Source organism: Miscanthus floridulus, chromosome 14 (genome assembly GCF_019320115.1).
Source record: "Miscanthus floridulus cultivar M001 chromosome 14, ASM1932011v1, whole genome shotgun sequence".
Classification (NCBI taxonomy): Eukaryota; Viridiplantae; Streptophyta; class Magnoliopsida; order Poales; family Poaceae; genus Miscanthus; species Miscanthus floridulus.
In genome coordinates this window covers 27,591,390-27,606,708 of record NC_089593.1, presented here as the reverse complement: position 1 = coordinate 27,606,708, position 15,319 = coordinate 27,591,390, and the positions used below count along the sequence as shown (strand labels likewise).

General features: G+C 45.5%; 1 protein-coding gene across 1 annotated transcript; it reads right to left on the bottom strand.

Annotated features, from left to right (window-relative positions):
• Window positions 1-1,390: 1,390 nt before the first annotated feature.
• Window positions 1,391-3,165, bottom strand: LOC136505420 (transcription factor WRKY45-2-like). The gene is made up of 3 exons (XM_066500575.1): window positions 2,654-3,165; window positions 2,448-2,555; window positions 1,391-2,284 (listed from the first exon to the last, which is right to left on the bottom strand). Exons 1-3 carry the CDS (start codon window positions 2,920-2,922, stop codon window positions 1,726-1,728), a joined length of 936 nt encoding a protein of 311 aa, XP_066356672.1. The 5' UTR covers window positions 2,923-3,165; the 3' UTR covers window positions 1,391-1,725.
• Window positions 3,166-15,319: the final 12,154 nt, after the last annotated feature.

Genomic DNA, 15,319 nt, shown 5'->3' with positions numbered 1-15,319 from the left:
GTAATATTAAGTAGTACTAAACCAACTAGTTCATTGTCATGTGGCTGACAGTGGACCAGACGGACTGTGGCTCTGCCTGTCACGATTGGTTTTAGGTGTGTTTGGTTGGAGAGAAAGATAGAATGGAACGTTCACATCCCAAGGTCTAGGAATTGGATGGTTCTGACGTTTAGTTATGTTTAATTTGAAGGATGGAGCGGTTCTATTTTTTCGTGATTATTTTGGTGCATACCGGCTTCATTTATCTCTTGTCGGGCCTAAAAATATAGTCGGGCCATACTATATGTTAGCAAGAGACCAGGCTGGCAACTTCCTGGGTGCGTAAGGGGTAGTCATCGATGGGCTCACTGATGCTGAAATAGCCGAGGTTATTGCTTGCAGGGAGGGTTTAACTTTGGCCTTTGATCTTCCGCTGAGGTCCTTTCAGTTGGCTTCCAACAGCGCCAATGTCATAAGAAGTGTTAGAAGAGCATGAATGTGTTCGTATGGCCAAGTTGTAAAAGAGATAAAGGCTAGGGCACTAGATTTTCTTTTTGTAGATTTTGCTCATGAGAGTAGAAAATCTAATGTTGATGCTCACAACTTAGCCAGAAGTATGTTTTCTTTTGAGACAGACTGTTAGAATCGCCTGTTAGCTTTAACTCATATGATCAACTCCATAGATAAAGAGTGTGGAGTTCTCTCTCAAAGAAAAAAAAAAGCTAGCATGTTTATATAGTGAGTGACTATTTTGTACCCGCGTGCAACGAGAACTGTCACTGCTTATATCCCTCTTTTCTCGCCTTCCCACGCATGTCTCTAGTCTCTACACACTTTTTGTTTTGTTTTGTTCTTAATTCTTTAGTCACCCGTGTGCTTTCACCTAAACAAAAACAACTCCTTAATTACACTTCGATTTGTAATGCAATTGCAACTAGCACTTATTTATTAGCTACTTAATTGAATCTCACTCTTCATCAGCCCAATTGACACATCTCTCTAACACCAGTGGCGGAGCTTGAACACCATCCTAAGGGGGCCATCAATGAATTAGGGGGCCCACTAATGATGCATGAATCAAATTAACTATGAATTAGTGTATTTTTATGAAGAAAAAATATAAATCTAGGGGTGGCTATGGCCTAAGTTTGCATGCACGGAATTTTTTCCAAGATTGTAAGATTTGATTTTGCGACCTTGAAGAAAGGGGGAAATGCCTTTCGTGCTTATCCGTTAACTGTAGCTGTAGTGTAGACAGATGATACGTCCTGTACTCCCTGTCCTGTCGATTGCGACACCAATTAAAATGCTGTTATGCGACTCACCTGATCCAGCTCAGTGCGCGCGTATTCGCATAGTGGAAGAACAGGGCACGACATTGAGGAGCGTCCTCTGTTGACAGCTAAACAACTGAAGCACAAGGCGTAACAAGTTAAGCTTCTTCAGTTCTGCTCCTAGCTAACAATGAACTCTTAACATAATCTACAGGACCCGCAGCATAATCTTACGGAGTACTAGTAGATAACAACTACTGTACAAACTAAACTAGCGGCCTGTTTGGAACCAGGGACCTGCGTTTTTCCTATGAAATTGAACTGATTTATGTGAAAGAAATTCGTGGGTAATTCATGCGTTCCAAACATGCCCTCGCCGTTGCGATCCGCGCAGCCATTATTTTTCCCATAGTATATACGCGTCGATCCATCAATCTGTCCACCACCATCTCCAATACACAGCTCGATCAGTTCAGTACCCAGCATGTCCGTGATCGAATCCGAAAGCCACGATGTCGTCCAGATCGAACGTGTCATCATCATAACTGAAGCGCGCCATGTCCGCGATGTCACCGCCGTAGAACTGCTGCAGGACAGACGTCACGTCCCCCTGGTCTGGCCCGCCGGGCGTCGTCGCCGCGGCGTTCCGCATGGCCTCCGCGGCCGCGGAGCTCCCCGCCGGGGTAAGGCTGCTCAGCACCTCCTCCTGCTCGCCGCCGGCCTCCAGCTTCAGGGGCCCCGCCAGCATCGCGGCGGCGTCCTTGTGTCCGGTGGTGGTTGTGGTAGTGCTGGTCGTGGCCGCGCTGGCGTTGGCCGCGAAGCTGATGAGGCGGGACCCCGCGTGGTGGAGGTCATCGGCGACGCCGCCGGTCGCGTGCACGACGAGCGGCGCGATGGTGGTGGCCGGGTCCCGGCAGGTGTGGACGCCGATGTAGGTGACCGTGTAGACGTCCAGGTCGTCGTCGCGGCGCTGCACCTGGCGCAGCGCCACGCACTGCTGGTCGTACTTGTGCGTGCACCGGAAGTAGGCCCTGCACCGAGCATCAAGCCATGGACAGAAATCAGGAATTCGCCCAAGAAAGGATCATATGGTTGGTTGGCATATTTGGTTGTGTACTAGCAGCACTTTTACTACGACTGAATGACTGATTGAGTAATCAACAATGATTGGTCGATTGAAGGGTAGAAACGTACTTTGGGTACTTGGAGTTTTGTATCTCCTTCTGTCCGTACTTGCGCCATGCGTGTCCATCCTCCAAATCATTGGCGTTCTTCGTCACAACCGATGATGATTGACGGGCTCTGTAACACACATATATACGCCGCAAAATTCATCAGCATACATCCGGCAGTGGTTTAAATCAACTACTATTTTTAGATCAAGAAGCCCTCGGGCTCACCTCTTCCGACAGGCGGCCCTCTTGTCCGCTCCACCAGCAGCGGCCTTCCGCTTGCCGCCGGCAGTGCCGGCGCAGGTGACGTCGCTCTGCACCTCGGACGCCTCCTCCTCGGCGGCGGCGGCCGTGTCGATGGTGCGGGACATGGCGTGGAGGATCCGGTCCAGGAGGCGGCCGGCCTCGGGCGAGTCCCGGAGCAGCGCCTTCAGCTGCGTTGCGTACTCCCGGCCCTTCACCATGTCCTCCATCACCCGCGCGTACGGCGCCGCCATGGCCAAGCCCCAGCAAGAGGGAAGAAGAAGATCACGGCCACCACAGTCCACAGGGACGGGACACAGCTCACTCAGTGACTCACTCGCGCGCGCACTCCTTCGATCCGGGGGCAGCAAGGGCGGCAGCAACCAGCAAGGAAGCAAGAAAACCCTTCGAGGGTCGAGGCAGGTGCCGGCATTTATGGATGCAGAGGGGGGAGAGCCGCGCGAGTCCACGGTGGATGGCGTCCACGGAGGAGCGCAAGCCGTGGTTGGTTTTCTACGCGGCGGGCCCGGTGAAATTTAAGCTTTTCTTAGGCGGGTGGGCATGTGCCGCGCCAGCCAGCCTGCTGGCTCTCGGCGAGGGGGGAAGCATCGTGGAAGGAGAGGGGAGCGAGTGGGGACGGAGACGGGGACGGGGACATGGACGACGACACGCAGGTGACGTCTCGGACGCGACGTCACCATGGTGATGCGCGACTGCGTGCGGCTAGGATGGAACCAAGTACTAGGCGGCGTACAGTACAGGCTCTCCTATTGGTGTAGGGAAGGGAGGGATGCCAGTGCACTATTCTCTCCCGTTCCCGCGACCGGCGTCCTTCACTCCAGCAGCGCCGATTCCGGCACCACCGTCCTTGGTGGCGGACGTGTCACCCGGCCGCGGGAAAGCTTGTTGATGATGGCGACCGTACCTGTGATCTCTAATCCGACCGCGGGGAACGAAGCTTGCTGAAACCTTCCTTCACCATGGGAAGGCCAAGGTAGGATCTGTACCGCTTATCTCGATTTGGGGGTCTAGTCCAACACGCCCGAGATGCCCAATCGACGGCGCCTCCATTTGTGCAGCTTCAGGAGATTGAGATAGCTAGGTTGGGTCTCAATAATAATTGCATCTTTAGCCGTACCACATTGTAGAACCACTTTCATGATGAAACGATACTGAGCCTTTTGCAGGTGAAGATGGATAGTGCTGCTTTGGTAGCTGATAAAAATAGCACCAAGAGTTTGAGTCTTTTAGGCAATGGATTATGTTGTTTTGTTGGACCAGACATGATGTTTGTAGAATATAGAAAGTTGGTAAAAAAAATCAGTTATGTTGAACATGTCCAAAGTCCATGGATCTGGTGCGGAGAACATGGCCACTGAACAAATCAAGGCTGCTGCAGAGGAGGTGGTGAGCGGAATTGTTGCAAGCCCTGTCAGCAAAGAAGGGCAGTCTAGCATAGGAGCAGAGCACCCATGAGAGATCTTGGGAAAAGTTCTTCAGAAATTCAGAAAGGTACGTCTAGCAGCACAGAGATTGCTGAGACCAAGGCCAATAATAGAGCCGGCTGTTGACTTGCATCTTCTCTGAGCCTACTGATATAGTAGTTAGCTCGTCACTATTAATACATGATTGTAAGTGTAATCAAGCTTTATTGTGGGTTTTGGTATTGATGACCACCAAATTAAAGGACTAATGAGATTTATCAAGATGATAAGCAGGGAATAGAAGAATGAGGATGATGAACATGTTGCAGGTGTCCTAATTACAAAAGGTGGCTAGACCTAGCTCAAAGGGGTTTAAATTCTTTTATGTTTTGAATTTGAGTTTAGGGAAAGCCGTACTATTAAGAGGGATTTTAGGACAGTTGATCAACTGTTGAATCAGATGCTCAAATTCACAGATTTACATCCTCCCACCTAGTCAAAACAGCCAGCCAAATTTGATATCATATTACCTGTTTTGACTAGGGCGGCAGTGCCGTCCTGTTAAGAGCGGCAGTGCCACCCTTAACTGACCGTTGGGCTCGGGGAGTATTTATACCATTCAGACCCGGCCCACAACAGTCATCTTCTCCACTGAATCATTCTGCTCGAAACCAGACAGAACCAAAGCTCACCTCTCTCCTTCATTGTTGCTCCTCCATCCCTCAAGCTAATCTTTGATTCCAACCATCAAAACTTGAGAGAGAAGGCAGCAAAACTTGATTGGAGAGAAGATCCACTGATTCCCAAAGTCTAAGAGCATTTGGTTCACGTTTGGCCGGCGGTTCTAGGGTTTGTTACTCTTGCAGCTTGCTCTTAGCCGGCTAGGCGTCGCCCTTATGCTTACCAACTCATGTGGCAGTCTTGGGAGGTTTGTAACCTCATTCGAAAGCTAAGAAATCACCCCTCATTTCAAGAGTTCACTCTCTTAACTTGAGAACGAGGGTAAGGCAAGCCTTTGTGGCAAGCTCAAGCCTTTTGTGGCTTCCTCAACAACGTGGACTTAGGCAAACCAGTGGTGAGCTGAACCACGGGATAAATCTTGTGTCTTGCGTGCTTTATCTTTATTATACTTGATGTTTATCTTATTGCTAGCTATTGTTAGGGTTTAGTTGCTCGATTCATATTTGTGTGAAGTTTCTGTGGTATCCAGTCTTTGAACTGGATCTTGAAGTTACATTGCAGGATTAAGCAGCTAGTGGGGTCAGGTTCATCTCTGTTAAATCTCAACTGTGTTAGATTATTTTTCATAGAGCGGCAGTGCCGCCCTGTAAGGCCGACAATGCCGCCCTCTGTTCTAACAGAGTTTTGAGTTAAATTTTTACAAACCTATTCACCCCCCTCTAGGTCTTCTTTGTCTTCCTGTAGATCCTACAAGTGGTATCAGAGCGAGGTTGCTTCGTATACGCTTCACCGCGTGAAGTATGGAAGAAGGAGAAGATTCGAAGACCGTTCGTGTTGCGGACGCAAGTGGTGTGCACGTCGAGGATGTTGGCAGCAGCAGCGAGTTGTCCATGTCCATAGCAAGTGATGCCACCATCAAAGAACCCAAGACCACCGATGCCAAAAGAAGAAAGGCAAGAAAAGAAAGAAAAACCGTAAATATCGCAACAAGAGAAGCTAGAGAAAAGAAGAAGGAAGAGCAGCGGCTCAAAGACAAGAAGAAGAGAAAAGAAGCTAGAAGAATCACAAGAGAGGCAAGAGCTAAGAGAAGGGCTGCAAGAGCTCAAGAGCAAGAGAAGAATGAGTATGATGCATCATCTAGTGAGCTTTCTAGTAGCTCGGACGATGGAGATGATGATGTGTCATACCATACTTTAAAAGATAGCAAGGAGGTGAAGAGCAAGGACAAAAAGAAGGATAGCAAGGACAAGGGCAGCAGCAACAACAAGAACAAATATGTCGCCGTATCCTTTAATTATTCTTTGTCTAACCATAACAAAATATCTTTTGTCAATGTGCCCATGGGCAAGTTGCCTCATTTTGATGGGACAAATTTTGCCAAGTGGAAGCACTTGATGAGTGCCTATCTTATAGGTCTTCACTCCGGTCTTTGGGAGATTGTGGTGAATGGATTGCAGCCACCGGAAGATCCTGAAGCACCAACAAATGAAGAACTAGTTGCTGTCCATCTCAATGGCCAAGCCACAAGTATTCTTCTTAGTGCTTTGGATGGAAATGAGTACAACCGAGTGATGAATGTCAATGTTGCAAAACAGATTTGGGACACTTTGCATCTAGCACATGAAGGTGTTGATAAAGTAAGGAAGGCAAAGATTGATTTGTTGATGGCTAAGCTCAATAGGTTCGTGATTGTAGATGGAGAGGGTCCACAAGAGATGTTTGATAGATTGATGACCTTGGTGGGCAAGATTAGAGGCTATGGATGTGATGAGCTTGATGATCATAAAGTGATGAAGGTTATGTTGGAAGCCTACTCACCAAGAAATGAGACCATAGTCACCTTGATTAGGGATAAGAAAAGGTTTGAGCACTTCACACCTAATGATGTGCTTGGAAGATTATTGACATTTGACATGCAAAGAGAAGAAGCTAATGAGAGGAGAAGACTTGGTGAGTTGCAAGCCAAGCTAGAAGGCATGAAAATTAAGGAAGTAGCTCTCAAGGCCAATAAATCAAGCAATCAAGGCATCTCCAACAAGGCAAAGGGCAGCAAGCAAGCATCAATAAGTCAACCCAAGGAAATCAAGTCAACTCCATAAAATGATGATCCAAGTTCATCCTCAAGTGAAGATGAAGATGATGGGGCTGATTATATAAAGATTGATGACATGGCTTTGTTCATGAAGAGCTATCACAAGGGGTTGAAAAAGAATGGGTATAAAATAGTGCAAAGAAGGTTTCCCAACAAAAAGAAGAGGACTTGCTACAATTGTGGCAGCACAGAGCACTTCATTGCTAAGTGTCCCTATGACAAGAAAGAAAACAAATATAAGAGGGACAATAATGAAGGCAAGCACGAACACAAAAAGAGATACAAACAAATGGGAGAGGCACACATTCGGCATGAGTGGGACTCAACTAAGGAGTCAAGTGAAGAGGATGTGAAAGTTGCAACCGTGGCTATTCAAAAGTCATCCTCTACATCAAGGCTCTTCAACAACATGTCCGATGATGATGACCACCGCTCCACTCACGTTTGTCTTATGGCAAAGGGTGAGAAGGTAAAATGAAGAGCCAAATCTCCTCCACCTCCTAGTGATATCTCTAGTAGTGAACTTAGTGATTCTAGTGATGATTATACTAGTGATGTTGAGAAATATGTTAAATTGACTAAAAAGTTAGATTCTAAGACCAAGCTCTTTATCATGAATCTAATGGAGGAATTAGAAAGTGTCAAAGCCGAGCTAGCCGATAGAGATGATTATCTTGAGGAAACCAAAAAGATGTATATTGGCTGCAAGGAAGCTCTTGAGTTAGAGAGAAGTGAGGTGGACTCTTTGAACAAGGCCTTGGCTGAAGAACAAAGAGAATATGCTCTCACAAAGAAGACAAATATTGTACTCAATGACAAGTATTGTGTCTTAGTTGAAAAGCACAACAAACTTGAGAAGCAATATAACCTTCTATGTAAGAGCACCCCACTTTCCTCCAACACAAATGACACTTCTATTCCATCCACTAGCCAAGGATGTGGAAATTGCTATAATCTTGACTTAAATGTTCATTCCACTAACCTTGCAAACTTGGAGGTTATGAAAAAAGAGATTGCTAGGCTCAATGCTATGTTAGGAAAAAGGTGCATGGAAGGCAAGAAACCTGCTGGTGGCAAAGGTGAAAAACCAAAGAGGCCATAATACAAGGATGGAAGAAATCCACGCATCAAAGATGGGCTTGGACACACTCATGGAGGTAAAACCAATGGGAGAAAGGTAATCAATGGATATGAGTGTGTTCAGTTCATGAGCAAAGGGCGGGAAGGTATAGATAGGTCTGCACAGATGGTGGCACAAGGTCAGCCCAGAGCAGCACCGCGGCCTATGGGCGGCAGTGCCGCTATGAAGGGCGGCAGTGCCGCCCCCCACAGAAAAGGGAAGACCACCTCGTACTCATCTGCTCATGTCAAGCCCAAGAAGAAGGTGTCTCATCTAGAGCAGGTTGTCCAGAAACCAAAGAAATCTATCTGGGTCACTCCAAATAGATATGCTTACCAACCAAAGACAAAAACACATCCACAATGTTTGGATTCTAACTTTGTTTTGTAGCACAACAGCAAGGGTGAGGTGTTTGCCAAGTTTGTTGGCAATGGTCGAAATGTTTATCATAATGCTTTCATTTGGGTTTCTAAAGTTCTTGTGACTAACATGCAAGGCCCCAAGAATATTTGGGGACCTAAAACTAGGAACTAAACTTGTGTTGCAGGCATACTCCTTCGGTGGGTTAAGTTGGGTGCTTGACAGCGGCTGTACAAATCATATGACCGGAGAAAGGAGTATGTTCTCATCATACTCGCCAACTACAAATTCAGATGAGAATATTATATTTGGTGACAATTCAAAAGGGGTGTGATTGGACTTGGTAAAGTAGCTATTACACTTGATCACAATTACAAATGTCTTACATGTTGATTCCTTGAAGTACAATCTGCTATCCGTCTCTCAATTGTGTGAGATGGGTTATAATTGTCTCTTCACGGATAAGGGTGTGGAAGTCTCTAAGAGGGAGGATTCCTCTATTGTCTTTACGGGTCACCTCAAGAACAAGCTTTACATAGTTGATTTCAGCAAAGGGAAAGCTAAGCTTGAGACTTGTTTAGTGGCAAAATCTAGCATGGGTTGGCTATGGCATCGCCGACTAGCTCATGTTGGGATGAGGAACTTGGCCAAACTCCTAAAAGACAACCACATCCTTGGACTAACCAATATTCAATTTGAGAAAGATAGGATTTGTAGTGCTTGCCAAGCCAGAAAGCAAGTAGGTGTACCTCACCCACCAAAGAGCATCATGACCACCACACAACCGTTGGAGTTGATTCACATGGATCTCTTTGGACCGGTCGCCTACCTAAGCATCGGGGGTAACAAATATGGTCTAGTTATTGTTGATGATTATTCCCGTTTCACTTGGGTGTTCTTTGTTTATGATAAGTCCCAGGTGCAAGAGAAAGTCAAGATATTTGTGAGAAGGGCACAAAGGGAGTTCGGTCTTCCTATCAAGAAGATAAGAAGTGACAATGGGACCGAATTCAAGAACACTCTAGTTGAAGAGTTTCTTGATGATGAGGACATCAAGCATGAGTTTTCAACTCCTTACACCCCTCAACAAAATGGTGTAGTAGAGAGGAAGATCCATACACTTCTTGATATGGCAAGGACAATGCTAGATGAGTACAAGACGTCGGATCTCTTTTGGAGTGATGCCGTCAACACCGCTTGCCATGCAATCAACCGCCTCTACTTACACAAGAAACTCAAGAAGACTTCATATGAGCTTCTAACCGGTAACAAACCAAAGGTGTCATACTTTAGAGTATTTGGGTGCAAGTGTTTTATACTTAACAAAAGACCCAAAACCTCTAAATTCACACCTAAAGTTGATGAAGGCATTCTTCTTGGTTATGGATCAAATGAGCATGCCTATCGTGTCTTCAACAAAACCATAGGTAGAGTTGAAGTCACGGTAGATGTGACATTTGATGAATCTAATGGCTCTCAAGTGGAGCAAGTTGATTCAAGTGTTGTAGGGAAGGAGGATCCACCATGTGAGGCAATCAAGCAAATGGCTATAGGCGACATTAGGCCACAAGAAGATCAAGCCACTGATGATGAGGATCCCCAGGCTGTTGCTGCATAAATTTCCGCTGACATACTCCATCGACGAGGACAGCATTCACCTGCTAAACATCAGCAGGGCGGCAGTGCCGCCCCATCTACCTCAGCAGTAGTTTCTTCAACTCCTACTCCACCACCTCAAGGACTCAACCTGGAGCCTATCTTTGAACAAGAAGAGGCTGAAGGTCTAGAAGAGGAACAAGGATGTGTTGAGCATCCAAGGCTACGTCAAACTATACAATGGGATCACCCCGTTGACAACATTCTTGGGAGCATTCAAAAGGGGGTAACAACTCGTTCACATTTAGTAAATTTTTGTCAATATTACTTGTTTGTTTCCTCTTTGGAACCTCTCAAGGTAGAACAAGCACTTGAAGATCCGGATTGGGTCATGGCCATGCAAGAAGAGCTCAACAACTTTGAGAGAAATCAAGTGTGGAAATTGGTGGAAAGGCCCAACACAAATGTTATTGGTACCAAGTGGGTCTTCCGCAACAAGCAAAATGAAAATGGTGTGGTAACTAGGAACAAGGCAAGATTGGTGGCCCAATGCTTCACTCAAGTAGAGGGCTTGGACTTTGAAGAAACATATGCACCGGTGGCAAGACTTGAAGCAATCCGAATGCTTCTAGCCTTTGCTGCCCATCATGACTTCAAGTTGTACCAAATAGATGTAAAGAGTGCATTCCTCAATGGCCCAATACAAGAGTTGGTGTATGTGGAGCAGCCACCGGGATTTGAAGATCCCAAGTTCCCCAACCATGTCTATAAACTCCAAAAGGCGCTCTATGGGCTTAAGCAAGCACCAAGAGCATGGTATGAATGCCTTAAGGAATTCTTGCTCAAACAAGGCTTTGAAATAGGCAAAGCTGATCCTACACTCTTTACTCACAAAGTTGGAAATGATATATTTATGTGCCAAATATATGTCGATGACATAATATTTAGTAGTACTAACCATGTGTATTGTGATGAGTTTAGTAGGATCATGACTAAGAGATTTGAGATGTCCATGATGGGTGAGCTGAAGTTCTTCCTTGGATTTCAAATCAAGCAAATGAAGGAAGGGACATTCATTAGCCAAACCAAGTACACCCATGATATGCTTAAAAAGTTCGACATGGTGAATGCCAAGCCTATCAAAACTCCCATGCCAACCAATGGACATCTTGATCTAAATGAAGAAGGGAAAGCCATTGACATCAAGGTATATCGCTCTATGATCGGCTCTCTACTTTACTTATGTGCATCTAGGCCGGACATAATGCTTAGTGTGTGCATGTGTGCTAGATTACAAGCCAACCCGAAAGAGTGTCATTTAGTGGCTGTTAAAAGAATCTTGAGATATTTAGTACACACTCCTAACCTTGGCTTGTGGTATCCCAAGGGCTCCAAGTTCAATCTACTTGGCTATTCGGATTCCGATTATACCGGTTGCAAGGTAGATAGAAAAAGCACTTCGGGGACATGTCAATTCCTTGGACGGTCCCTAGTGTCTTGGAGTTCTAAGAAGCAAAATTATGTAGCCCTTTCCACCGCCGAGGCCGAGTATGTTGCAGCCGATGCATGTTGTGCTCAACTACTTTGGATGAGGCAAACCCTTCGTGATTTCGGATGTCCATTTACCAAAATTCCACTCTTGTGTGACAATGAAAGTATCATAAAGCTTGCAAACAATCCCGTAAGCCACTCAAGAACCAAACATATAGACATCCGACATCATTTCTTGAGAGACCATGAAATCAAAGGAGATATCGAAATTCGTCATGTGAGCACCGAAAAACAACTAGCTGATATCTTCACTAAGCCTCTCGATGAGTCAAGGTTTTGTGCTTTGCGTAGTGAGCTAAATATACTTGATTCTCGTAACATGGTTTGAAATATGGCACACCTCTGGTTGACAACATAGTGAAATAGGAAAATGATTTAAAAAAATATTATATTGTGTTTCAAAATCAATTCAAAAGGCCAACTAAGTGTCATGACCATTGTCTGTATTGTTGATTGCTTACTGGTCACGATATTTAGAGTATATATATCCATATCTAAGGTGAAGAAGGTCATAAAGTTTCAGCGTAATCCCTGCAAGATTGGCAGGGCGGTAGTGCCGCCCATTATGGCCGGCAGTGCCGCTCTCTGAAAACTAGGCCGTTTTCAGCCAATTTTGGCTGGGTTGCAGGGCCCGTTTTCTTCTACTTATTCCTTCTCTGGCCCCCGACCTAACTCTCTCCTTCTCTCCCAGCTGACGCCGATGCACGTGCTCCTCCCTTCCTCTCTCTCTCAAGCACGCGCCGCCGCTGTTTCTTGCGACCTGCCACCCCGGTAGTGCCGCCCCTGCTACCGGTCAGGTCTCTTCATCGCTGGTCACTGCAGGAGGCTCCTGGCCGAGCCGTTTCTTCTCTTCTCCCTCCACTCCAACGGTTTGGAAGCAAGGTGAAACCCTAACCCCTTTCGATCTATGCAATGTGAAGCTTTTAGTCATGGATTTCAGTTTCTAGGGGGGTATGAAGGGTTTAGAAAGGTTTTTGATGGTTGAATCGAGTTGATTTTGGATTTCACCGGTTGGATGATTTTGGGGAGAGCGGCAATGCCACCCTTGGGACCATTAATGGCACCCCTATCAGATTCTAACTGCTATACTCAAGCTCATAAATCCGATGAATTTCAGAATGGATTGGATTCATTTATCAAAAATTGTTTCTAAAGTTTTGCATACTCAATCTTTCAAATTCATGGCTAGGGTTTCATGTATTCCTTACTTAGACTGTGATTCTAAAATTGTGATGATGAATAGACACTGTTGGAAATAGGATTTAACCAGAACGAGAAAGTTGAAAATGAAATAGTGAAGCAACTGAGGGCGGCAGTGCCGGCCTCAGGGGGTGGCAGTGCCGGCCTACCATGCTGAATCCAAATCCAGCAAAGCTTCCTATGTCACTTTCAAAATTCTTTTTCTTGTTAAAACCTGCTTGCAGCTGTGTCTAACTCATTATCTTTTATAGTTTCTTATCAAGTCTCATTGAAATTGCATAGATGGACCGAGGTAAAAGGAAGGTGTTGACAACCAAGCAAAAGGTCAAGAGAGGCAGGGGACAGGCGAGCTATACTTCCAGAGATAGAAATCTTAATGAAGACCTTGCTGAAGAGGAAAACATTCAGAGGATGGGAAGAACTATTTGTGTGTGGCTTGATTCTCCTTTGCACATTTTAGAGTTTGATATCAGCTACATGAGAGATAACACTGATAGGTTCGATCTCATTGCTCCCCAAAACAGTGATGATTATAGAGTTGTTGATTATTCCATGAGTTGGAAGAAGACAGGTGAAGCTAGAGAGATTGATCCATACTCCTCTGACAGATCAAATGGCATTGATTATAGATTTTGGAATGCTTTCTAATCTGATTTTTATGCTACAGCCATTCTGTCTAAGTCAAAGGGCAAGATTAGCAAGATGCAGTACATTGACTTTGGTGACTTGGAGAGTAGGGATGATCATCAGTTTGCTACAGCAATCAAGACCTATGACCGCTTTGAGATGACAGACATCATGAGTTTTAGGTATGATTGGAACAGGGAGATTCTTGCTCAGTTCCATGCTACTTACTATTGGAACAGGGAAGTGGATGAGCTTCATTGGATGACTGATGGGCGACATTATCGCATTGATTTTGTCACCTTCTGTCGTATTCTTGGTTTTGGACACATCCACAGGGGATATGAGAGGATTCATAATGAGCGTCGTCTTGAGCCAATGGAAGTAAGCTTCATGTGGGAGGATCAAAATCTTGCAGTTCTTGATTGGTCAAGGACCAAGCTCAAGAGTTTCTATTACATCATGAACAATCTTTTCAGGATCACTCTCAACCCTAAAGACAATGCAACAGATTTGAATGGCTATATCACTAATGTGTTGTCTAGGTTTCCCAGCTGTGAAAAGTTTAATGTTCCAAGATTTATTTGGGTTGAGCTAGCATATGCCATGGATAATGGGAGGAGATCTTTGCCCTATGCTCCTTACCTCATGTTTATGATTGAGAGAGTGACTGGCATGTGGTTCCCTAAGGATTGTGAGCACATTGTTTACAAGATCAAGAAGACCCATGATGGTTTAGGGGGACTTGGATCAGCTACTCAGCACACTAGTTCTAGAGGACCTAGAGATAGTGGGGCAGCAGGCTTTCACCCTTCTAGAGCTGCACAGAGAGATATTCCTGAGCTGTCCAGGGCTAGGGAACAAAAGAAGAAGTCAAAGTGGGGAAAGATGAGTGCATGGATGAAGGCAATCTTTACTCATTGTGCATATGCTTCACAGACTGCTTATGAGGATCGAATGGAGAACAGGGAAGCAGTGAGGCATGCTAGGGAGATGGCAGGGCTACCACCACTTCCACAAGTGCAGCCACCACCTCAGTTTCCTAACTTGCCTCGCCTTTCTTCTTCTGATGAGGAGCAGGATCAGGCAGATGAGCACCATGATGAACAGCCAGATGATCGGCAGCATGGACACTCATATGAGCCATTTAGTCAGTACTATGGGTACCCACAAGGACAACATTTTGAGGAGCCCCCAAGTCAGCAGGACCTTGGTGCAGAGATCCACCCTACAGAGGTCGATCCACAGGTTCAGGCAGCTTTGTTTCGCACATATTCCAGGAGACCGCATCCTTTGATGGATCAGCCAGGAACTTCTACTTCAGCTGGGGCAGCACCTCCGCGATGTTTAGCACGCTTCACTTCACTCACCCACATCGCCGGACGTGCCCGCGTCGACTCCAACAGTGATGAGTGATCTCTCTTTTTTTTTCTTCTCTTTTTGGTACTTGATGCCAAAGGGGGAGAAAATTAGAGGGGTCAAATAGTTTTTCGATGCCATATGTTCTTTGCTGCTACGCTTGATGTTCAGATCCGATGAGAGTAGATATGTTGTGAGTTTGAGAGCCGCCTAAAACTCTATTTTATGAAATTATGCTACTTTGTGACTTAATTTGCTTCGGATATGGGCATGTATTCATGGTTACTATTTTAGTTTGTCATATTATGATTTTAGATTGTTTTATATTCACATGATATGCTATAGAAATTTGATTGCTACCTGACTAATATAGTCAGGCCGGCAGTGCCACCCTCTAGGGCCGGCAGTGCCGCCCTATGCTGTATCGGCCATGATCTTATGTGCTTGAACTGATAAAACATGTCATGTGCATCAAGTTTATTCCTGTGACACTTTGTTCAGCACCCCACAGCAGGCATGGATGTAGGGGGAGGTTCCTATCACACCTAAAATGTGAATTGTGGCCTTTCATGCCAAATTGAGAATTCAAATCTCTATTCACATATTTAGGGGGAGGCTCCTACACCCATAGTTCGAAAATCTCA